The sequence below is a fragment of the Nansenia antarctica genome, assembly GCF_963989245.1.
Source record: "Nansenia antarctica genome assembly, chromosome: 7".
Lineage (NCBI taxonomy): Eukaryota > Metazoa > Chordata > Actinopteri > Argentiniformes > Microstomatidae > Nansenia > Nansenia antarctica.
In genome coordinates, this window is record NC_137677.1 from 49,390,920 (window position 1) to 49,415,291 (window position 24,372).

At 42.8% G+C, this 24,372-nt stretch overlaps 1 protein-coding gene across 1 annotated transcript in view; it reads right to left on the reverse strand.

Annotated features, from left to right (window-relative positions):
- Positions 1–1,527: 1,527 nt before the first annotated feature.
- The window catches only part of dachd (dachshund d), a gene marked incomplete at both ends in the record, with an annotated part of 102,693 nt that continues 79,848 nt past the window's right edge, over positions 1,528–24,372 (reverse strand). Inside the window, 5 exons of the mRNA XM_080536254.1 lie at positions 1,528–1,565; positions 6,229–6,297; positions 7,439–7,582; positions 8,576–8,723; positions 10,693–10,838. Coding sequence (XP_080392380.1) covers positions 1,528–1,565; positions 6,229–6,297; positions 7,439–7,582; positions 8,576–8,723; positions 10,693–10,838 — 545 coding nt within the window. The remainder of the gene's footprint in view (positions 1,566–6,228; positions 6,298–7,438; positions 7,583–8,575; positions 8,724–10,692; positions 10,839–24,372) is intronic.

The following is a 24,372-nucleotide window of genomic DNA, read 5'->3' on the forward strand; positions in this document are numbered from 1 at the left end:
CATCATTTATCGTCAACATTTTAAGTTTATTTAAAGTTGAAGTACAATGAAGGGGTGATTTGATAAGCTACAGTACACTATAAGTTATCAGCGACAAAGTCGACAACAGACCTACAAACTCCATCGCAACAAACTTTCAAAATAAAATAACATATTGTGAACATGGAACACTCTTTTTCTTTCCTGGTTAAAACACTTGTTAAGTGTCGGACATGAACTCATGTCTGGGGAATAAAATCATACATATAGGAGCTGACTCACCCAAAGTGCAAAAAAACGTTCAGCTTTCAGGTAAAAAAACAAAACAAAACATGTACAGTATCACCTCATGGTGTTTACATTTTTTTCATCATGGTGGCATAAAACACACCATTTACTTCTTAAGACAATTTAATAAGTGCTCCTTACTGTACTGTATGTCCAAGATAGACTTGTGTTATAGATTTAGTTTTGAAATAATATTCTATAACTGAGATAATGGTTGATTGCTAACGCTAGCTGGTACATGATGTGCATACAGTACACACTATTCTGGATAAGATTTATTGAAAGAAGATCTCCAAGAAGATCACTTTCAAGAGATGATTTCCAAAATGGTTTTTACCATACTATTACTATTGATAGCAAAATGTGTCATTTGAAAGTGAAATGTTTGAGAGTTATGTTTTCAAAATCATTTGGGCTTAAGTGAATCAACCCTACATATTTGTTCAGCACAATATAGGATTTATTAAATATCATAATTCCAGGACAAACATTTACATGCCTGCATGCTTTCTCACCAAAATGGCAGCTATTTGAAAGAATGATGGCTCAGAAATAAAACAAACAAAACTATAAATTCATATAAATGTTGGTATTGTTTTCCTAATAGATCTACTGCATACACAATACCACCTCTTAACTTTATATACACATACCATATTAATCAACTCAGTATTTGATAGAGTGAGTTATCCTATCATTATCATCAGATCTGGTATATACAACAATGGTAAAAAGGAAACTTGATTGTATTTTTCTTCTAATTTAGAAAACATTAAAATGAAATATCAGTCATCTCTTTTGATCAACACGGATAAATTCACATTTTTTCCAGAGGTTCTCTCCAAGCGTCATTTTTTCATCATCTTGGAATTTAACTTGAAATACAAAACAAAACCTCTGAGACTGAACCTTTTCAAAGCTTTCTCGCTGGTTGAAATACAGTATAAAAATTGTCAGTGCTGTGAATTTATTTGAGATATTACCAACAGTGTACCACTTGGTACATTTTTACTGTGCTCAATGTTTTTATCCTTCAATATAGCCAAACGACTGCTTTAGCAACTATGTAATGTTGACATCTGTGAGAAAAAGAGTTCTAATTCTACATTCAGACACAACCTTTTCTCCGGCTTCTGGCCACACACAGCACTTCCATTGAACTCCTACAAGCAGCTTGACTTGTTTCCACTACTAAATCAGCCTGGTTAAGGGCTCTTGAGAATCTTCTTGGGATATTCTTTTTCTTCAGCTGTGGCCTTATCAATACATCACTGTGGTTTTCAAGAACAGTCTTCCATCTGAAAGAGAGGACGCAGGAGAATTAGTCAACTTTTAACATCATGCTGACTCAGTCTATAGAGGGGTTTTCAACATCTTGCTATTGTAGGGGACAAAAACACCAAACACTAGCTAGCTTGCTTGAGCGTAGCCCTCAACATCCTTATTGAGTGGCAAGTCTGGTGGGGTAATGACAGAATTTAACCAACCGACAAAAGCAGTTTCTCATAACATTAATTGTTGAAAAGTTGTACTTTGACTAGAGACAGGCATCTTCTCGGAACAGTATAGCATATTCTAATGCATTTTTACCTTAATTGCTATGCAATTACAAAGCAATTACTAAAGCACTATGTAACACCATGTGGATCCAATGACTATGAGTAATTACAGCTTCACCATGTTAGATAAACTGTCTTTTTAATACATTTGTCCATATCGTGAAGTCCAGTGAATGGGTGATTCTGTCTGGACAGTGGTGCAGTAGCAATTTAAGATCCTCCTTAACCCGGTATAATCCTGTGTCACATATTACAACTGGGCCATACAAGCGGGATGATACAAATGCATCCATATTTAATACGTAACAAAAGCCACATTGTAACAGGGACTATGATATCCATTGCTCTAAGCCTTACAATTGCATGTCACATGTGTTTAAGACATCTCTCCTGATACGCTTGTTTGAACATAATATTGCACTCATGATGTAAAGCGGCTTATAAATGACACTTCCTGCAAGGAAATAGTGTTTATTGAAAAAGGCAGCCATTCTTCCCCAATGCTATCTCCAGACACCTGCAACCTAACGAGCTTTGTCCATTTTCAAAGAACACTCTTGTCTGAGCGTACGCCTGAGTGAGCAGCGCAGCTCCGACGCAGAGCTGGTAAAAGCATCTGTTAGGCACCGCTCAGGAGCGTGTTTGACGTTTATTACCCTCACATTTCCTCTGCGAGAGAACGCTACATTACTGCCTTTAAGCAGGCTTTCCTCTCCTTGGCAGTGTACCTAAATAATTCAATTTTAAAGGGAAAAGCACACCGAAAGACTTAAAGCGGTGACAGGTTGAGGAAGGCGATGTGTTGCTCGCAGTCAGACATGACACAATGTCACGGTAGAGCCGTAGAGCTATCAGGGAGGAAACAACTGTTTGTTGGGGCTTTTGAGGTGACAGGCAGGCTTGACTTGACATAGGCTACAGCTACTTACAACCCCAACATACATCACATTTAGCTATCGTTCGTAAACATGCTCTCTAAAATTCCACTTTTGTCTCGTGAAGGCCTAAAATGAATCAGACGTACCTCTCATTTCAGTGTGAAACAGACCGGTGGAATACTCCCCCCCCCCACCCCCAGAAAAACGTTTTGATTTGTAGCACTAATTTCCTAATCTGATGTCCAATGTTCACATCACAATATTACTCACAGCGACCCCCTTGAACCTGTTTCCAGCCTGCTGTTGATGTATCATTGTGCAGTAGAGGGCTCAGTGGAAAAAGAACAAAGGCTTGTTGTGGGGGAAAGACAAACACGCAGGCTAATTATCCTGCACTGCCACGGCTCTCTGAGGCATTGCTCTCTGGCCGCCTCTATTCAAGCAACACCATGGAGTTATGTGTAAAAGTCATTACAGCGTGAATGCAATGCTAAAAATAAAAATAAAGGTGAGGAGGGGGCTGGAGGGAGCTGAGAGTATGGGGTGGGAACACAGGCGTGACACACATGTCCCTGTTGTGTCACAACCTACCAGATGAGACATCACCACCACCACCACGTATCTTACTGGCTGTACAGTACAGTATATCTGTTAGAGTTGTGTATAGGGGCGATCATTAAAGTCATAAGAGGGGTGATCAGTGTGTCAGATGATCATTAATGGTAATGCTGTGAAGCGATTGTGACATTATATGAGTGTATAGCATCAACGTATTTGGGGAAGGGGAGAGTGAAGAGGGAAGAGGAAAGGATTGAATCTGTTTATTCGAAAACAATGTGCTCTCAAATTTTCAGAGGGATATTTATTTTTGGAGGGGGGGCTTACAAAATGAGTAAAACTCACTCAATTGAAATAGTTCTATTTAAATCAGCTCCTATGATCTCCAGTTTGCAATATGACTGCAAATGCTGAAACATCTGATTTGCATATTTGAGTGAGACAAATCTGTGACGTCTTGACACGTTGTTTTATGAAAGAAAGCCTCATTAAAATATGTTAAAACTTTAACATTTTTATATTCAAATCAAGATGAAAAGTTCATTAAAGAGGATAAATATTTCATTAGATGCTAAATAAAACAAAGGGAATTTTTGGCTTCTCTCAGCACAAAATTCCTTTGAAAGATTAATTAATACATGTAAATTATGCAAATTATGCCCATGCAAATATTTTATGAAGACAATTAAGGGATCCATTAATTACGGTCTTTTTTGCTTCAGTGACATTCATTCATTTAATTTTAATCTCACTTTAACTGTTTTGATGTTTAATCTTGCAACAAAGAACTTTATCTCTGTGCACAGGGTCGTGTAAACTTGCCGAACACATTGAGTGGTAAGCAGGCGGGAACCAGTGAAGATACTGGGGAAGATATTTATGTGTGCACCGTTGCCAGGCGTTAGTAGCGAGGTGCAGTCCCAGTAGCATGACTGCCTGTGAAAACATCCACGCTCCCTCTTGGAACCAATTCAAAACACTGCAAAAGCAATTAATAAACACAGACTGTGTTAATATCGCAGAATTAAAGAAGTGTGACAAAAGACAAATAGAAATAATTAGTTCTCTAAAATTATGCTCTCATTATTTTTTTCACTCCATTCCCCTCCCTGAGTTGTGAGTTGAAAATATAACACACATTTCTCTTGGCTTTCATGCGGGTGATAGTTTTTTTTTTTTTTTCCTTCGCTGTAATTTATCAACATCATTTTTTGCCATTTGAGGGTAATTATACAGCACTGCAAGCAGAGTCGAGCAGAGGAGACATGTATGGCAGACAAATGCTCCTCTAATTGAACAGAAGCACACATTGTTCCCTGTTCTTTAACATCCTCCAGAGTCTATTCTACTGGGCATTGATCACTGGTATTGTGAGCCCCCCAAATGAGATGGTCCATAGCTACATCATATTCATCACAACAGATTGGTCAGATACTGTTTCTGAGTACATGTGAGGAGATCTGTGAGTTCTCATCTTTCTAATGTTAACCCGCATAATACAGAAATGGTACTACCGTACAAGACTATGGTCCAATCAGACACAAAGGAAATAGTACTGCAATATAATAAGGTAGTGTGAAAAGTTCAAGAGATTCCATTCAATACAACTTACAATTAGAGTACAAGGAAGTCTTTCTGTAACAGCATATTTAAATCTGTATTCTTATATTTCAAATTAAGGCTGCTAAACATACTAATTTAGTATGAAATGGCCGGCTATAAATGTGCTGTATCCAGAAGTTAATCTTTTTGGTTAAATTATGACTTATGGGTTTCCTTTTTTGGGACACTAGCCTTCACATCTCTCCACTGGCTGAATGACATTTAATTAAATGAGAATCATCCTTCCTTATGGTACAAATTGGTCAATTCGTTCCTTTTTTCCTTTTACAAAAATATCTTTTTAAGTAGGCTAATCAAACTGAGTTAAAGGGGTCCTAACATGTAGCTGAATATTTTCCACTTTCATAGCAATTTACATGGAATACTTTCTGGGGGAATTGAGAGCTGTCTGAGTGATAAGGCTTGTGTTGGGGAGTCGCTGTTGGGGATTATTAGAGAAAGACGTTATACTAATAATGAAGACATTAAACCTCGGCAAAGGTGTCATGTTTCTGGGTAAACACAGACAGCTGAGTGTCTTCAGAGGTTATCACCACCCGCTCCCCTACCCCCACAAGGCAAACAAACAAACACACCATTAAAAATGCACAGGGCTTATTCATAAAATGGATTGATTTGTTATTTTATGACTATGTAGGGGAAACCATTCCTTTTGGTGATTTTATGACTCATTAACAGTTTTTAAGAGGTAAACAAACAAAGACACTCAGACTCTCAGACACTCAGACACACAGACACACACACACACAGACACACAGACACACACACACACACACACACACACACACACACACACACACACACACACACACACACACACACACACACACACACACACACACACACACACACACACACACATATACATGATCCCATGTAGTGAAAAGTCAGATCTGTACCTGAGCAACATTTAGGAAATGTCAGTTTATTTATTGTCTTTCATGGGTGGATGTATTTTTGTTGTTTGTGATCCCCTAACCTAAGAAAATGTTCTATTATTATATGATGGACATCAAAAAAGACATCAACATTTTTTGAATCTTGAATCTTGAATCTTTTAATCCTTGCATGTGATCTTTCTTGTGTTAACAAGAGAAGCTGTTTGTAAAAACAGTCTATTCAAACGTGCATTCGGATATCGTGACTTCAAATGCCCTCACCACAACAATAAAATAACAATATGATGTCTGGTGATAGCCAATGATCTTGACCCAGTGCTGTGGCCCAGATGGTGAGCTGTATGCCCGAACAGCAGGCAGAGTTACACTAATGCTCATATACTATGGCAGAGAGAAGAGAGAGAGAAAGAGAGAGAGATTTATTGTCTCCTCAGAGTCCTGTACCTTGCATTGTCCTCTCAGCATCTGTTCTTCCACTGCTGCGGTCAGTCTCCATCTCCGGGGTCAGTGAATCTGAGATGAGAGGGAGAACAGACGTTAAACATCCACCCGTCACAAAACCAGTTTTAACTTTATCTCTCTGTCACAATGAGTGAGTCATGACAACAACGTCCAGTATATTAAATGTGGGTATACTGTACAGTCCGTTGTGTCTGAAGCTGCTGCTCACCATAGAACAGCATAATGTACAGTATGTCTAGAAGTGAGCAATGCAAATTAACATACAGTACATATACTTCTTAACACTTAATTCAAGTGGGCAGCTCTATATACTTGACTTATGTTAGGGTGCAACACACCACAACCCAGTTACAGTTACAGACTGCACTGTGCCAGACAGGTGCTCCTACTGTATAGGTGGCTGTGTTGACAATTAGGTGTGGTTGTATCAGCACTGGTGTGTGAAGGTGGGTTGAGGGTGGAGGTAGAGGTAGGGGTGAAGGTAGAGGTGGAGGTAGAGGTAGAGGTAGGGGTGGAGGTAGAATTGGAGGTGGAGATATAGGTGGAGGTAGAGGTGGAGGTAGAGGTGGAGGTGGAGGTAAAGGTAGAGGTGGAGGTAGAGGTAGAGGTGATGGTAGAGGTGGAGGTGTTTCTGTAGGTGGAGGTAGAGGTGGAGATGGAGGTAGAGGTGGAGGTGTTTCTGTAGGTGGAGGTAGAGGTGGAGGTAGAGGTAGAGGTAGAAGTAGAGGTGGAGGTAGAGGTAGAGGTGGAGGTGTTTCTGTAGGTGGAGGTAGAGGTAGAGGTAGAAGTAGAGGTAGAGGTGGAGGTAGAGGTAGAGGTGGAGGTAGAGGTAGAGGTAGAGGTCGAGGTAGAGGTGGAGGTGGAGGTGGAGGTAGAGGTAGAGGTGGAGGTAGACGTGGAGGTAGAGGTAGAGGTGGAGGTGGAGGTAGAGGTGGAGGTGGAGGTGGAGGTAGAGGTAGAGGTGGAGGTAGACGTGGAGGTAGAGGTAGAGGTGGAGGTGGAGGTGGAGGTAGAAGTAGAGGTAGAGGTAGAGGTAGAGGTAGAGGTAGAGGTAGAGGTGGAGGTGGAGGTAGAGGTGGAGGTGGAGGTAGAGGTGGAGGTAGACGTGGAGGTGGAGGTAGAGGTGGAGGTAGACGTGGAGGTAGAGGTAGAGGTAGAGGTCGAGGTAGAGGTGGAGGTGGAGGTGTCTGACCGTTGAGTGAGCGCAGGCTATCTGAGGGCGAGGGTTGTTTGAAGGACTGCTCAGCCTGCTCTCTCCTCTTAGACTCGTACTCCAGAGCCTCCTGCAGTTTCCTCTTGGCCTTCTTCTCCTTCTTCAGACGCTTCTGGACTATCGCTGAGGGGGAAAACGAGGGAGAAGAGAGGAGACACACTGAGATAACGTCGGCCATTACAGTGGAGAAAGTAAACAGAAGCTTTTCGAATGACACAGAGGTGAATGTCGTTTGGCGCTGCGGTACGAAGCAGTGTGAGATAAACGTTGTTCCCACGCGCTCAGTCGCATTTTGGAAAGTGTGAGATAGAAATTGAGGTGACTCGACTACATTTGGAAAGGATTTAGTGTGTGAAAACCCACAGTCGTGACCATAGACGACGGTCAGGACAGACGTACATGTCTCCACTAAACAGTCATGGACAGAAAACACTTAAATGGAACTTGGATTAAATTAGTACTGGAAAAAAGTGAGGAGCTGAGAGTAGACTGAATGCTAAGCAGCAAAGTGCTGGAGGGAAGAAAATGAGCACATTTATTAGGATATTTCTCTGAAATCTCATTAAATAATAGAGTATTTAACAAAACTTGTGCAGCTGATGCATAGAACATGAGGGTGTTAAGTTGTATTTGTGCCACTTTTGTTTACAATGATTCTAAATCATTAATTTCAATAATCTAATATGTACTTATAATTATCTGATCTGAGTCAGTGCTGGAGAAGAATGCTAAGTGGAACATTGCAAGCTGCACTGAGTGAAGAAACACACAGAGGTTTTCTTAAGTATGACCCTGTTAAATATTTAGATGTGTGTTAAAGGGTTTTTAATGTGGTTCGAAGCATGCATAGACAATTGCATTCGAAAGTGTTTTCATTTAGAAATGTATGATCATGTATTATAGCCTACTGCAGAGGATGTAATACTATTGCTTATATGAACTACTAAGTGGCACATGCACATGCACGCGCACGCACACGCACACACGCAGGTACACACGCACGCAGGCACACACACACACACACACACACACACACACACACACACACACACACACACACACACACACACACACACACACACACACAGTGTTTGCCAGGTAGTAATCTGACAGTACCTCTGTTTTTCTGTTCCACAGCGAGCTGTTTCTCCAGGGTCTCCCTCAGCTCTCTCTCCCTGAACAGCTCCATCTTCAGCTCTGTCTTCTCCAGCTGCACCTGCTTCTCCTGGGCCCGTGCATTGTCAATCGCCACCTTCAGCAGGCCCTGCAGACACAGACACATACACACACACACACACACACGCACGCACACACACACACACACGCACACACACACACACACACACACACACACGCACACACACAGACGCGCACACACACACACACACACACACACACACACACACACAGACGCGCACACACACACACACAGACGCGCACACACACACACACACACACACACACAGGGAGGGGGGGTGAGCTATTTAAGAGTTTTACAATAAAGTGACAGCAGCCCACACTGAAAGTATGTCACAGGGCAGCCGTAAGAGCGATATCTGGGTAAGACAACCTGGCATTGTATTGTGTAATTCCATTTGACTTGATTCTTTTTGAGCCCTATTAATATCATGTATTCTCACTGTTACAGTAAACAATAAAAAGGGATGGGGCTGGAGAAATGTAACCAATATCAATGTCATACACAAAGCTATGGATTCAAGGTCTAACCATCCATGACATCATAATGATAGCTTTAACCATGTTTTGAAGCTATACAGTGTTTGTTTACAATCGCATAGTTTACAATCAATGGAGTAAAACAAGTGTATATGTTGGGTTCTGGTGGGGTAAGACAGTTGAACTAAGCTCATTTTAAGTTAAGCATTTAGTTATATTCTTCAAGAATCAATGGCTATATGTCATTCATTTAACAGTCCAATGTACTGTACCAATTTCAGATCACCCCTTTAATACCTCTTCTGCTATTTCAACCAATTTCAAGAGTCTACCCCCTCAGGAGTGTCTCTTTAATAAGTATCTCTCTGATGATCTATCATGGAACCGAAAAAACATCATCGTAGTTGTGTTCAAGTTGATAGATTCTGCAATGAAAATGTGCGAGCGAGCACTGAGATTTGTCTGACCGCTTTTGGTCATAATCTGTGAAATACAGGTGTAGAGAGAGAGAGTAGAACCCTCATTAGGACACGCTGAGGCCTCTTCCTTCCTACTACTCGTGTCGGCCCGGCCTCTTTGGCCTCGTGAAGGACAGGGAGGGAGAGAGTAACCATGTCTGGAAACCACAGGAAATGATGAACCAGTACCATCTGTCTCTCTGTTTGATTTTAATATCAAGGTGCTATAGTATGTTCCCACTAGGCCTCTGAAGAGTGAGAACAGCTGAAAGGCAAACATCGCTTTCATACCACATACCGTACCCTGATACTCATCGCAAATGGCGCACAAACACAAAAAAAGCCTTTATACTGTAGCCACGATAGCAATCGCATTCGCATTGTACAATATCTCTTCTTTCCTGGTCCGCAAAACTGTGCAGTGACAGTGTTCCCAACAGTCAGTCCCTATCCACATGCAATTACATCAAATGCAGTGGGCTATATCTTACTAATTGTTGGTTCTCGTGACCCCAATTTAAACTAAGTTGCTTTATCTCAATTTTCTGCTTGGTTTCCTTTTGTTGATTTGTATATAAATATTAAACGCTGAGATCATTATCAAAGATGACTTACTCGAGAGTTGGGGCTGTGTACAGGGTTCATGTACGCTTTTCTAATTAGCAGACAGAGCAGAGGGATAACCAGGGCTGTGATGTCCACAGCACCAGGACAATGAGCAGGGCAGCGCTGGGTACACATCATTACACTCAGGAAGAACAGAAACACAGGCATCTCCTATGACTGCAGTTGTTTGCGTTGAAGCCTTAAACGGCACTCAAAACACAACGGCCAAAGACACCTTTGCACACGACGCTTCTGTGTGCTGTGTTTACCAAGGTCTGCTGTACCTGTATAGTAGTCTTAAGAGGATATTGCTAAGCCCGATTGTCAAAGACTACTGGTAAGATCTATAGTACAAAGTGACTGGGCATTTGTGAGTTGGGCGATAGATCTCTGTTACTCAAAGCCTAGTGCTAGTCAGACAGGTACAAGCTACCTCTCCGTTAGTCAAACCTCTGTATGTTGGTGAGGAGATTACCTGCAGGTCAAACCTACCTGTATGTTGGTGAGGAGAGTCTCTATAGAGGAGAGGCCATCAGGGAAGAGGAAAGGCGAGGGGAAGCCTGGAGGTAAGGCCTGTCCAGCCAATGACAACCTCTCGTAGCTGTCTCTCGCTGTCGGGGTGCACATTGGATTGTCCTCTGAAAGGAAAAAAGGAAAAACTATGAAATGTTTAATATACCATATAGAGAGACAACATTTTAGAATACGATACAGATTTAGCATTCAACCGGTAACGATACATGGCTTCTCTAATATACCTCCATGTATCATTGATGCAATGTTTCTATGCCTATGTTCTATGTGCCCTGACTTCTATTGGCTTGCTGCTGCGTCTGTAGAAGTATTGAACAGACAGAGAAGAGTCAGCCAATCAGAGCGCAGAGGTTCAATCTCTTGGATAACACCAGTATAAAGACCAGACTAGTCCTCAGAGACTGCCCTCCATTGTCCCTTTAAAGGCCTAAGTGAAGGGTTAAACAATATCATCCAGGACATAAATCCAGCTTTTCCTATTTAAAAGATGCCATGCCGACTCCCAAATCAGAAGCAGGCCTACCGCTCAACCTCAGAGGCCACAGCTTCCTTTGTGCACACGCACGCACACACGCACACACACACACACACACACACACACACACACACACACACACACGCACACACACACACACACACACGCACACACACACACACACACACACACACACACACACACACACACACATAGTTGCCTGTCAAACCTGGAATGACATCATCTTCTATTCATCCCCATTGGAGGGGCAGGGCCCTACCATCTGCTCTACAGCCTATCTATAACGCCTCAGAGAGAGAGAAGAGACAGATAGATAGAGACATAGAGAGACACAGACAGACAGACAGACAGACAGACAGATAAACAGACAGACAGACAGAGAGACAGACAGACAGTGTGTGCGAGAGAGAGAGAGAGAGAGAGAGAGAGAGAGAGAGAGAGAGAGAGATAGAGGGAGAGGGAGAGCCTTGTGACACTATCTCTAGCCTGTCAGGAAGAGGTGCCACTGCAAATCTGAGGACTTGTTTGTACGTCTGACACTCTTTTCTCTCCCGCTAATTCCTAAAAGCTGCTGTATCTCACAGAGACGGTTAAAAATACATCCAGTAGACAATTGTGCTGTTTTGTGCCTTCAGTTGTCCTTGTTAATCTAATTTATATAGAAAAATACAGTTTTATTAGCACTGCAGCCAAGCTGTGCTCTGTGCAGTCCCCTCTCATCCAGTATTCATATATGTTTATGTGGCAGTCTCAATCCTGCACAAACACAGGCAAGAGCCCGAACAGCCCCTGCTTCTCCGCCCATCAATATTCACTAACGCCAGCCAAGTGGTGGGAACAGCTGGTCTTACATTAATTAGTTTAAAGTATTTATTTCACCCATCCTCAGAGCAGATTGAGCAAAAACATTGGAGATTATTTGAAGCATCTGCAAATGCCCTGGAAACATGTCCTCGCCAACCGTCGAGTGTTAGCATTCACAGTTTAGTTTTTGTAATTTGGAGTTTTTTTGGGGGGGGGAGGGAGGAAGGAGAGACGCTGAAATATGCACCGCTGGTCCGTGGAGAGAGTAAACAACCTTTCTCCATCTTCAGACGGAGTTCACTCCTGTTGATTAATTAGAATGGATGGATGCCTAATGGATTAAAATGTGTTTATAATTTGACTTCATAAAAAGTAATGAACCTACTTTTAAGAAGCCACCTCGGTAAGCGGTAATTTGTTTTGTTTGGTGTTTTACTGTGAGCATTTAAAGGTGAGCCAGCGTGTTGAAAACAAGCTTATCCTCAGTACTGAGGATACGGGACTTGAAATAGCCATGAAATAGCTGATCCAAGATCATAACATCAGCATTACGACTGTCCTCCAACGGCCTCTGATGTTGTTGATACACCTACATGTTTTACATTTACTGTTTTGAATGCATTACATAGTCCTCTCTTGTCGACCACTGCAAATATTCCCTCCAATAAAATCAGCATAAATGCTGAAGACGTTAGCAGACCTCCGGGAGAGGTCTGTTGTTGGAGCTTTGTAATTGATTTGTACTGTAGGCACTTTGTCCCTTATTTAGTGTTGGCATTAATCATAAATCATTGCTTTAACAAACTCCGGCTTCCCACTCAGCAGGCCTCCCCTCCAACACAATGTTAGATCACACAGAATTTTTGATCGCTTTGTTGCAGGGGAAACAACCTGTCATGCTTTGGGAAAAGAAAACAACGTGTTTTGCTCGACAGACTCCAACTGAAGTACAGCAGTGCTTGTCAGATAACATTTCCAACAAGAGCTGTTATATATATATATAGGCACTTTCAAAATGCATGCGGTAGCGAATAAACTGCTAATTCAATCAATATAATCACTATTTGTTTAACACTGTGAAATGTAAGTACAGTAGATACTGCAACTCCAGATCGTTTCCTTTCTTCCTCAGACTTGTTGTATTCCTCCCTCAGTGCTGGCTGTCCTACAGTACAGTATATCTGGCTCTGGGTACTGGCGGTGTGTTTGCATGTTTATTTCTCGCCATCGCTCCAAAATCATTGACTTCAACTTAATTACAGCGACAGATGCTGGAGTGATGAGGCCTCTGGAATGGAGTGCTCTGTTTCCAGGTGATATTTCTCCTCTAGCCAGGCTGCCAGCAGCAGCTGTGACAAGGCTCTTGTGCTTACCGTTCGGTAAAAGCACAGTAAAGGCCTCCACTGTGAAATACTTATGTAAAAACCCCTCTTAGGTCACCGGTGTCACAAATAACATTTCATGCACAACTGTTTCGGTGGGTAATAGGAGCCACAAATAAAAATGGAATGCTGTAAATACAATGCATTCTGAATGAAATGCCATAATTTAAAATAAGGCCCCCTCCTTCTCTCCTGCCCCCCCCCCCCCCCCCCCCCCCCAGCCTCAATAGCAGCAGAGGGAGTCCTTGACAGTGTGCTAGCTATGATGAATCACCTACACAGTTAATTTTCTCACTCCTCATGTGTTGTGCTGCTAAACCCGGGGCCCTGGAATTGACTTGACAAACTATGAATGTAAAAAATATCACTTGGAGAGATCTGGGCTTATCTCCAATTTACATGTTATTAGATTTGTGTTGCGAGCGGCACTTGGACCTAGCGATGCCAAGGAAAAAAAGATGGGGCACATGATAACCGGAGATAAAACATGTCTAAAATCCACTCGAAAGCCTTTGAAATATTTGATGGAGAGTCGCAGGGAACCGAGAGGAACACAAAATACTGCCCTGATTTAAAAGTGCATCGCAATCTGTGGTAAATCTAGAGGAAACCTTGGGAAATTTAGCCGCAATCTCTGGATAAATAGCTGTAATTGACCTTGGGAGTTGAAAATGTGCCATATGTTTCTGGTTCCTGTGTTTGAATCACGGTCCCTCAGGACCTTTCAGCTGAATCCTCAAATGAAGGCAGAGAGAGGGAAGAGAGAGCAAGATAGAGGGAGGGAGTGAAAGAGGGGATGATAGAAGATGGATGTACAGATACAGTAGCTAGAAGAAAAGATAAGGAAAGAGAAATATCTAACAGATGGAATAGGTAGACAGATATATGGGGAGAGAAATGATAGAGAGAACAAGAGGGAAAGAGAGAGAGAGGGAAAGAGAGAGTGTGAGAGAGCGGGGAAGAGAGAGGGAGAGAGAGGGAAAAAGAGAGAGAGGGGGAGAGAGAGAGAGGAGAGGGGGCGAGTGAGAGAGAGAGAGCGAGAGAGAGAGAGAGAGAGAGAGAGAGAGAGAGAGAGAGAGAGAGAGAGAGAGAGAGAGAGAACACAGCTACATTTGGCTAGGCAGTCAGTGTGATATATTGACAGTTGAAGCCTGTGTCCTTGCAAACTTGTGTTCTTCGCAGCAGGAGAAGAGACGGGTAAACCTGGAGGATGTCAGATTGGCCGACACAAAGCAAGGCGGTGCTTTTCAGCGTACAATTACATTTGATTTGACCTGCCAGTGTGGCAGAGGAGGTAGCCGCAGCCAAATGGAGTGGTAATGACCTCCCAGCCAGAAGACAGAAGACAACTGCTGCACTTCTGTAGCTTTACCTCTGATCTCATAGTACTGTGTGCCTGTAGACCAAGAAACTCTACAAACTGGGTTGTACAAAACATACATACAGGTAGAGTATGACACTCTGATTCCATCGCAAAAAAATTAAGTGATCCCTATTTACATTTCCCCAAATGTCTTAAAAAAATAAACACAATTTGGAAGAGAACACACTTTAATGTACTCATTCACTATATAAAAAAGACGGTGAAATGCAACGCAAGAGTGGGATGATTCCTTTTTAGCTACAAATACATACTGTGAGACGTGTGCCCATACAGAGAGATTCCTTTAGAATGACTAAACGTTGCATATGCTCCGCATATGGACAGGTTGGGTTGATATGATGTCATACCCTATATGGCAGGAAAATAACCCACTGCCTCAGCATACTCACACACACACACACACACACACACACACACACACACACACAAGCAGACACACCAACACACGCAATCACACACACGCACGTACACACACACACACACACACACACACACACACACACACAGACACACACACACCCACTCACACGCTAATGTGCTCTCATTACATTTAAGCTAATTTCCTTTTCATCACAGAGAGAGGAAAATGAGTGTTTGCCCCATCCCTGCTGAGGGACAAAGTCAAGAGCGCGGGTCGGTTTGGGCTGGATTAACAGGTAACATTTGGCTCTCACTCTCTTATCACAGCGTGAAAATCAAGCCGCATGTTTTTCTCTCTCCCTCTCTTTCCCCTTCTTCTCTAATGTTCCCTTCACTTAGAGATGAAATCGCTCGCTGCACAAACCCATTTGGAGAGAGGAGAGAAGGTGAGGTGGATAATCAGGCTGGCCACTGGGCCGTGTTTCCTAAACGTTCTCCACAACATTACTGTGCACAGGCATAAAATTAGCGTCGGGACCTTAAAACGCTGACATTTAGCATGACTTTTTGGAAAGTGACACCCTCATATTTTCTTGTAGGATATCATTAAATTTCAACTGCCCTATGGCTGCGCCTTTCCAATAATAACCAATTCAGTGTGTCACTCTCCTCTCTCCCCCCACCCGCGTTGAAGTAATGAGTCCTATGCTTGCCTTAATAAATTGAAACGTATTCTCAAGGCCATGTGAAGATAGCGCTGGAGATGGACAGGCTACATGGAGAACGTATTCATAAATCCTTAACTGTCTGACAGAGGTGACACAACACGACTATTATGTACTATTCACTCTGCACACAACTGATTAAGCACACAGTGATACATTATTGGAGCCCCATTTCTAGGACGGAAACAAAGTATATATTCAGAAAAATAATGGTCTTTATAATATTGAGCAGTTGATCATGTTAAGATAGTTGTCTATAGCGATGAGCGTCTTTGGGTTCCTTGAAAGGCGCTATATAAATCTACGATATTACTGTATTATTATTATTATTATTATTATTATTATTATTATTATTATATAAGTACAATTGAACATGAACACATGGGCATGATGGCCTGTACTGACTGAATTTGACCAAATTCTATACACTCATAATTACAGTATGTATTCAAGCTGTAGGAGTATTCACAAGTAACTCTTACAGGTTGACATTTATAGTAGAAATCGCAGTATAATACAGTACATACAATTCTGAACAGTACATCTCTCTACAGAGAGAGAGAGAGAGAGAGAGAGAGAGAGAGAGAGAGAGAGAGAGAGAGAGAGAGAGAGAGAGAGAGAGAGAGAGAGAGTAGAATCCGTGTTCAGGAGTCCCGTTCAAGAGGAAGATATCTTGTCTTTTTATGCGGCCCATGTCATATTTATTGCATAAAGGTCAGGGTGTTCATTTGTTCAAAGTCAGCGTTTTCCCTCTCTCCTCTCCTCCATGTAATAAATGCAGGGGCTATGTCATTATCGGACCTCTGAGGATTACAGGCTTGGCTGACTGTGATGACTGCATAAAAGCCTACAGGACTTTTGTTTCTGCCAGTGCACTTTCAAATCAGCTCTTTAAGGGAACACTGGTGGAGAAAAAAAAAAAGTTTTTTTGTAGAAGGACTACTCTTAACGGTAGTCAGAAGAGGTTTGTGTAATCTGATTGAAAGGTCAGAGATTACATTACTAAACTCATGGCTTTGGTTTTTATTGAGTCCCTTCCTGTATTTGGCAGTCTTCTTTTTTTGCACCACAGAAGAAAATGAAACATAGCCCTACGTATACGTTGAAATACCTTTACGGTAGACCAATCCTTCACCCGTCAAAGTGGTCCATACGTCACAAAACTGCAGAATGTAAACTGGAGACAGGCAGTAAAGTCACAAGTCGAAGCGGTTGCTAATTAATGGTAAATACAAATATATTACTGTCAATATTTAGCCTGAAAATTGAGTTAACCTTGGGACGAAACAGTCCACACGCAAACTTTGTTGACCTTGTGGCAAAACAGTACAGATTTACTGTTAAGTCTGGACCTACCAGTCCAGCCTGTCTCTAATAGTGTGTGTCTCATAAAATGTTCACATTCTGCAGTTTACGACTTCCATAGTGTATTGCGAAACGCAAAAAACAACAACTATTGAGATAAAACCGAGTGACATTGATTGATAGCAGGATAGACTATCATTAGGATATTATAGAGAGGCGTTTGAGGGCGTTCAGCGTGTCTTTGACTATTGACAGACATTGACCAGGCCCTTTCATTGACCTGGGAGCAGAATCCTTGGGATTAAATTGGCCTCGGCTATTGATTGAGTGTTTTGCCAGAATCGTTCAACTTTCAAAGAGGATCATTTATATTGTATACCCTTCTAATTGCCCTGGCTCACTAACTTTCAAACCATTTTTTTTTGTCAAGACTCATTGTTTAGCCCTTACTTGATTTGAAGGTTATCAATTCATTAACACAACATCTTATGGAGGCTTACAGTAATTCATATCCAGCCAGAGAAGCCATGTCTCTACACAATAAAATGCAATCCAGTTTCACTACTAAATGTAAAACTAGAACACAAACAAGCCCCAATTACACAGACTAAGAATTAAACATTCAAACAAAAAATAAATTGCACACAGTCACTAAATGAAACAAGCATTAGCCCTGTGTTGAACGCTAGATAGCAAGCAGCATGATCAGAGCTACAGTGTGTTGTGTTTGAGACTATAGGACACATTGGTGTCATTGCATGGCATTGAAATCCTACAGGGAACCGGGGGCTGCTGTTGCTATTCTGCCGTCTGCCGACACTGGTTGGCACTAATCCAGGCTGGATGTACTGAGATGCTTTTAAAAGGAAGATGAAAGAACAAAAGAGGAAATGGGAAAATGTAAACTTTAAAAGGCTCAGCTTAGGAGAGCTCTGTCTGTGGCTGCTAGCGCTGGGGCACGAAAATGGATGCAAATCCATTAGCGGTCCCGGTTTCACAGTTATGAAAATACTTAAGGGGTTTTTAACAGGAGCGACGTGTTAAACGTGTGGAAATCTGTTTTGATAACATTATTCATAACATGGGCTTTGCGCTGCTTGAATTAATAACACTTCATTTACAGACGGAAGAAAGCTGGCATGGTATTTCCAGTTAAAGAGATTAATTTTTAAACACCTAATTGACAGACCGGGGTTAGGCAGGATAAGCAACAGACTCTGTAAGGCTGCTGCTGCAAAGTCAAGGTGACTGGAATACTTAGAGAAAGGCTTTCAAACAGCAGAATAGAGCTCTGAGAGAGGGGAGAATTAGTCTTCAAGCGTTCTCCCTCCACCCCCCCTCATTCTCTCTCTCTCTCTCCCTCTCTCTCTCTTTCTCTCTCTTTCTCTCTCTTTATTAGGAATGATTTACCTTCTCAGTGAAAGGATATAAAAGCTCAAGTATAGGAGTGTAATTACAGTAGAGTGAAAATTTAAAGGTTTGACTCGCAGTGTCCTCAAGTCAGCTAGCAGACTGGCTGATGATAAGAGGGACTGTGTTGAACACTGTGCCTAGGACTGCTTGTGTTTTATAGGCCTTGCCAAGGAAGAGCACACAAATAGCACTCTGCACTGCAAGTCTGTAAACATGATGGACTGCATCGCACTGCTAGGGCGGGTGTTTACCTTGGCAGAGGCTGTGCTTGGCATGTTGCTAGCAAACCCCTAATTACTGTTTACATGTAAATATCAAATTATACAAACAACACCATATAATGTATCTCAAAAAAATACAGTAATACATATTCAGGGTCAACCTTATCTGTCGGCAACAGTTGCAACCGCTAAGATGTGTAATTGTTTTGAATCACAAATTCTCACCATTGGACATAATCCTCGTAATTATTTTACGTTTCTGTCCAAGGGCATTCGGGTAAATATGTTCCCGTAATATGCATAATAGCAGATGCTCAGATATGTAAAATGAGTCGACTGTTGTAAAAAAAAAAAGAAGAAAAAAGAAAAAGAAAAAAGAAAAAAAGAAGGTACCAACTGGTCACACTTACTGTTATTATTCAATATTGTGTTTTATAGAGCTATACCACTATGATCGTTAATGTCTACTCCAGTCTACTCCAATAGATGAGTGCTTTGATTGCAGACGTGTTTTTCTGACAGTCCAGAATAGCATGCATAGTAGAGCGCTGATGCCTATAGTGCAGCTCTTCCATGCCTCAGGAAGGTACTTGTTCCTCTGCAGTGAAGGGTAACATGAAACAGCCTTCTGTTTTCTGATGGACAGGGAGATTTCACCTTCGCCAGTGAATGATAATGCATTATTAAATTTGCCTCTCTGCTCACTAGATACACTTAGCTGACCACAGCATATTTATCTCCCCATCCGAGGCTCACGTCTTGGCAGGAGAAAGCATTCTGTCACTTTTGAGGCATTTCAAAGATTAAAAAGAACCTCTCTCTTTTCAACGTCCCTAAAAGCATCCCCCCTTTTTTTCTGTGAAATGTGATTAGCAGGAGATGGTGTCACGCGATGGAACATTCATGAGGGGGAGAACAAATATCCAAATGAACCGGCGTGTCCTGGAGGAATAGCCCCTCTGCACCATCAGCAATCTCCCACACATGGGCAGGGGGAAATTTGATTGATCCTCTATTGAATTATTTTTTTGCACTCTTTCATTTCAACAGGACGCACTGACAAGTTGTTTGATCATAAAGCATTATTGTCTGCCAAGTCACATTTCAGGGTTCTGATGGCTAATGATCTCGCCTCCTGTCTTAGGAGAAGTCAGGTAGTCAGCATGTGTTTGAAGCCCCACAACACCAAGGACACGGAGAGGACTGGAGAAAACACCATGGATTAAAGTCAGTGAGATGAAGAGAATAAGCTTACACTGAGGATGCCTACGTTTTAATGATACTGTACACCCATCACTCTCTATGTTCAACGTTCACTCTGATCTAAATCATGTGGGTTGCAATTCTTAAACATCGCTGAAAAAAAAAGCACACTGAAACCACCTTACCCATATCACTTTGACATTAGACAAGCATGCCTTTTTCACTACCAAAAAGCAATAGAACAGGCAAAAAGAGAACCTTTTTCCCTTTTGATGTTGGTGAGGATGAGGTATTGTATGTCAGGCTTCTCTGAAACATCTCCTCTGAGCCTGTCTGATGGCTAACACATGCAGGCCCATGCTCTGGGCAGCTGGTGAATTATCTAAGTGATTCTGCTCCAGCTACACTTCATCATTCATACTGTACTGTGGCTAAAGTAGGACTGCAGCCAGTGCTGGAGGATACAACTTTCTACTGGACATCTAGGGCAAAACCTTGACTTTCATTTAATACTTTTATTTAACTCCATTATAAGCACAGGTTGAAGGAAACATTTAGTTCGAAGTGTGTGCTGCATTTTACTGTAGTTAATAATATGCTTTATTCACAGCTAAACTGGCTGAAGATTCTACCACAGACAACTAGTGTGAGTTGCTAATAAACAGTTGTGGCTTTTTAAAACATGATAAAGACAACCCGCTGGCAATGTTCTTCAGAGTATGACAAATCGATAAATGTCATTTTGTTATGTAGGTGCACAGCGGTTTCTATTATCAGTTCAAATTAATCAATGTTGGTGACAGTTCATTTAAGGTAGAACAGGTGAGGCCATTCAGGTTTGCTCTTCACTGAATAAAAAGACAAAAGGCATTTTACTTATTCCTTCAGTTCAACCCAAAACAGGAAGCACTTTGCATGTCTGATGTGTGATAAAGTACACCAGCGTTATCAAGTTCTGCCACACAGGACATTTCCCCTACATCTTAGATGGTGTCAACACGGATACATAACATTTACCAGGGAAGTGCATGCCATTATATCAAATGACAATTGAACCACCCCCTTTTAAAATCTGGTTTGCGGAATCAGTTTACAGATTGCCTTCCTTCTCTCCATGTCATACAAGTCCAGTCAGTCATTTGACCTGGTGTAATCATGTGACGTCACCACACTTCTTTCGAAAAATGGGAATACATTTCCGCGTTGTTGAAAATCAATGACACATCGCTAGTCAACTAACACAGCTTGTTTTGTGAGCCTGCTAACAATGTAAAGTAGTGTTATAGTTAACTAGGTAGCAGTGGGGATTACTCACCGAATCCATTGCCTTGCAGTATTTTGGCTTGACTAGCGAGTTTGTGTTATGATTCTCAACAACGTTGAAATGTAATTCCGTGTTTCAAAAGAAAAGTCTGAACATTTTGATTGGTTGCCGACATGCGGACCAAATGATCAGACTGTGCCACAAATGTGTGTCTTGTTAACACTAATGTGTGTCTTGTTCACAGTAAAAGTGATTTGGGGTTCTCTTTCAGTCGATTTGGTTCAACCCCTCACTATTCGGTTGTTAAGTCGTGACGTGTTTCCGGGTTCAACGTTGGCTGAAGCGCTCTCTTCGAAATGCCGCAGTAATAATAATAATAAATTATATTTGTATAGCACTTTTCCGAGGCTCAAAGACGCTGACAATATGGGAAGAACTGGAAAGTGCTGTGTCCCTTGTTGTATGAATAGATCCGAGTCTAAAAAACGATTGAACTGTCATTCTACCGCTTTAGTACACTGGTACTCTGGTAACCTACAGGCCAGTGATACTTGCAGGCAGATAGCCTCACCTACCACCTGTCCTATAAAGGACAGAGCAAGCACGACCATTTTGATCATTTCTTCTCTTCACTTGCTGACTGTCTGAAGTGTACTGTAGTGTAAGGTGACCACATTTTCAAACCCCTAAACCGGGACCCATAAGTGTACCTTGATGAGAATTGTTGCTTTACTACGCAGTTCTACGCAGTTGTTTGTTTGGTGCAGTTTTGGTGGTTTATTAACACTAGAACAGCCATGCCTTTTTTACCTACTAAAAGAGCCGCCTTGGGGGGGGGCCTCTTTAAAATGCTCAAGCTGCTATTTACACACAACGACCACTAGTTGGCCGCTTGTAAATTTGCCTTTTTCCTACACAGAAAAACTGCAAAATAGCTTTATATTAGCTTATCCTGAAGTGATATTGAAAATGTAAGGATACTGGGTGGTAGAACGCACATATCTAGGAAAAGTCATGAAAGGAGGGTCCTGAAATTTGATCGAGTGCAAAGATATAACATTTTTCTTTTCTCACAGGGGTGTAAATGACCCCTCATGGCTGTTCTAGTGTTAAACCGTTGGATTTGTGCATTAGACTTGAATGTGGAAACATTACAGTGGTAGTGAATGTTGAAAACCGGTACATTTGAGTGTTTTACAGATATTTGACTTGAATCCGGGACACTCCGGGAAGACCGGGACATCTGGTCACCCTACTGTAGCATGTTCTCGTAGCTACAACTTCAATTCTATATTCTTCTGAAAATACTATGATTCTCCTGGGGCATTAGGTTGTCACTACTTGAATCTTGTGGTTCAGTTCGACATTTAAAGCAGAAATAATTCGAGGAATTTGGTAAGACAAGTGGATTGGTTTTCACCTACTACTCTCTGAGGCACGAGAGGGTCGATTGCAAGCTTGTGTTCTCACAATTCTTTGAAATTGGTTGAAGCCCTGGTAGCTCGAAGATAAATCCTAACATTATAGGCTTTTAACTTGCTAGGTCCCTTGTGTAGCTAATTCTTGCACTTGGACGGTTGGCTAGCTTGAGTGACTTGTGGTTTTCGGACATCCTCAACGAATGCCTCAAGGCAATTAAGTTCTGAATTATGTCCCGATAAGTTCTGACAGGGAGTGCTGGGACATCCTCAATGCACCCGTCGACTTGACTGGGCTAGTCGAGGAAAAAGGACAAGGAGGAATATAACACGGTCCCTCCCCTCAAAGACTGCATTCGGAGAAGAGCCCCTTCTCGAACCAGTTTGTGACCATCAGGCCTCCTCTCCCCACCTTCAAGAATCCAAGGTCGCACTCTGAAATCTAGGTGCCCCAGGCGAAGGACCGGCCCCATCCTGTCCGGGTCTACCCCAACACGAAGCCATGGATGACTGTGAAGGTCCAAAAACTGCTCAAGGAGAGGGACAACGCCTTCTCAGCGAAGGACACACTGCTGTACAGCACCACCAGGGCTAACCTAAAGCGTGGCATCCGGGAGGCCAAGGCAGACCACAGAGAGAAGATTGAGGAATGCTTCCTGAGCAACGACTCCAGGCGGGTGTGGCAGGGGGTTCAGCACATGACAAACTTCAGAGCCAGCAGGCTCACAGCCGCGGAGGACGACCCCCTGCTGGCGGAAAAGCTGAACTCCTTCTACGCCCGGTTCGACGAGGGGCGAACGGAGGTAACCACAACACAAACACCACTCTCTCCAGCTCTCAGCAGCCTCACCCTCACAGAGCATGAAGTGAGACGCGTGCTGAAGGCGGTGGACCCCAGAAAAGCCTCAGGGCCGGATGGCGTCCTGGGACGGGTGCTGAGGGACTGCGCCGACCAGCTGGCCGGGGTTTTCACCAACATCTTCAACCAGTCCCTGTCCCAGGCCACCATCCCACCCTGCCTGAAAACCTCAACTAGCATCCCAGTCCCGAAGAAAAGCACGGTGAGCTGCCTAAACGACTACCGCCCGGTGGCACTCACACCAATCATCATGAAGTGCTTCGAGAAACTAGTCCGGGCCCACATAGTCACACGCCTCCCGCCCAACCTGGATCCATACCAGTTCGCCTACAGAGCCCACAGGTCCACAGAGGACGCCATCGCGACGACTCTCCACTCCACTCTATCCCACCTGGAGAGGGGGAACAGCTACGCGAGACTGCTCTTTGTGGACTTCAGCTCTGCCTTCAACACCATCCTTCCAGACAGGCTAGTGACCAAACTACTAGACCTGGGACTATCACACTCTATCTGTGCATGGATCAAGGACTTCCTGTCTGACCGCCCCCAGAGGGTGCGGGTGGGCTCCCACACCTCCACAGCCCTCAGACTCAGCACTGGGTCCCCCCAGGGCTGCGTGCTAAGCCCCATCCTCTACAACCTCTACACCTACGACTTCACCCCCGTCCACCCCAGCAACTCCATCGTAAAGTTTGCAGACGACACCACCGTGGTGGGCTGCATCTCGGGGGGGGACGAGGCGGCGTACAGGGATGAGGTGGAGCAGCTGGGCAAGCTGTGCAAGGTTAACAACCTGCTGCTGAA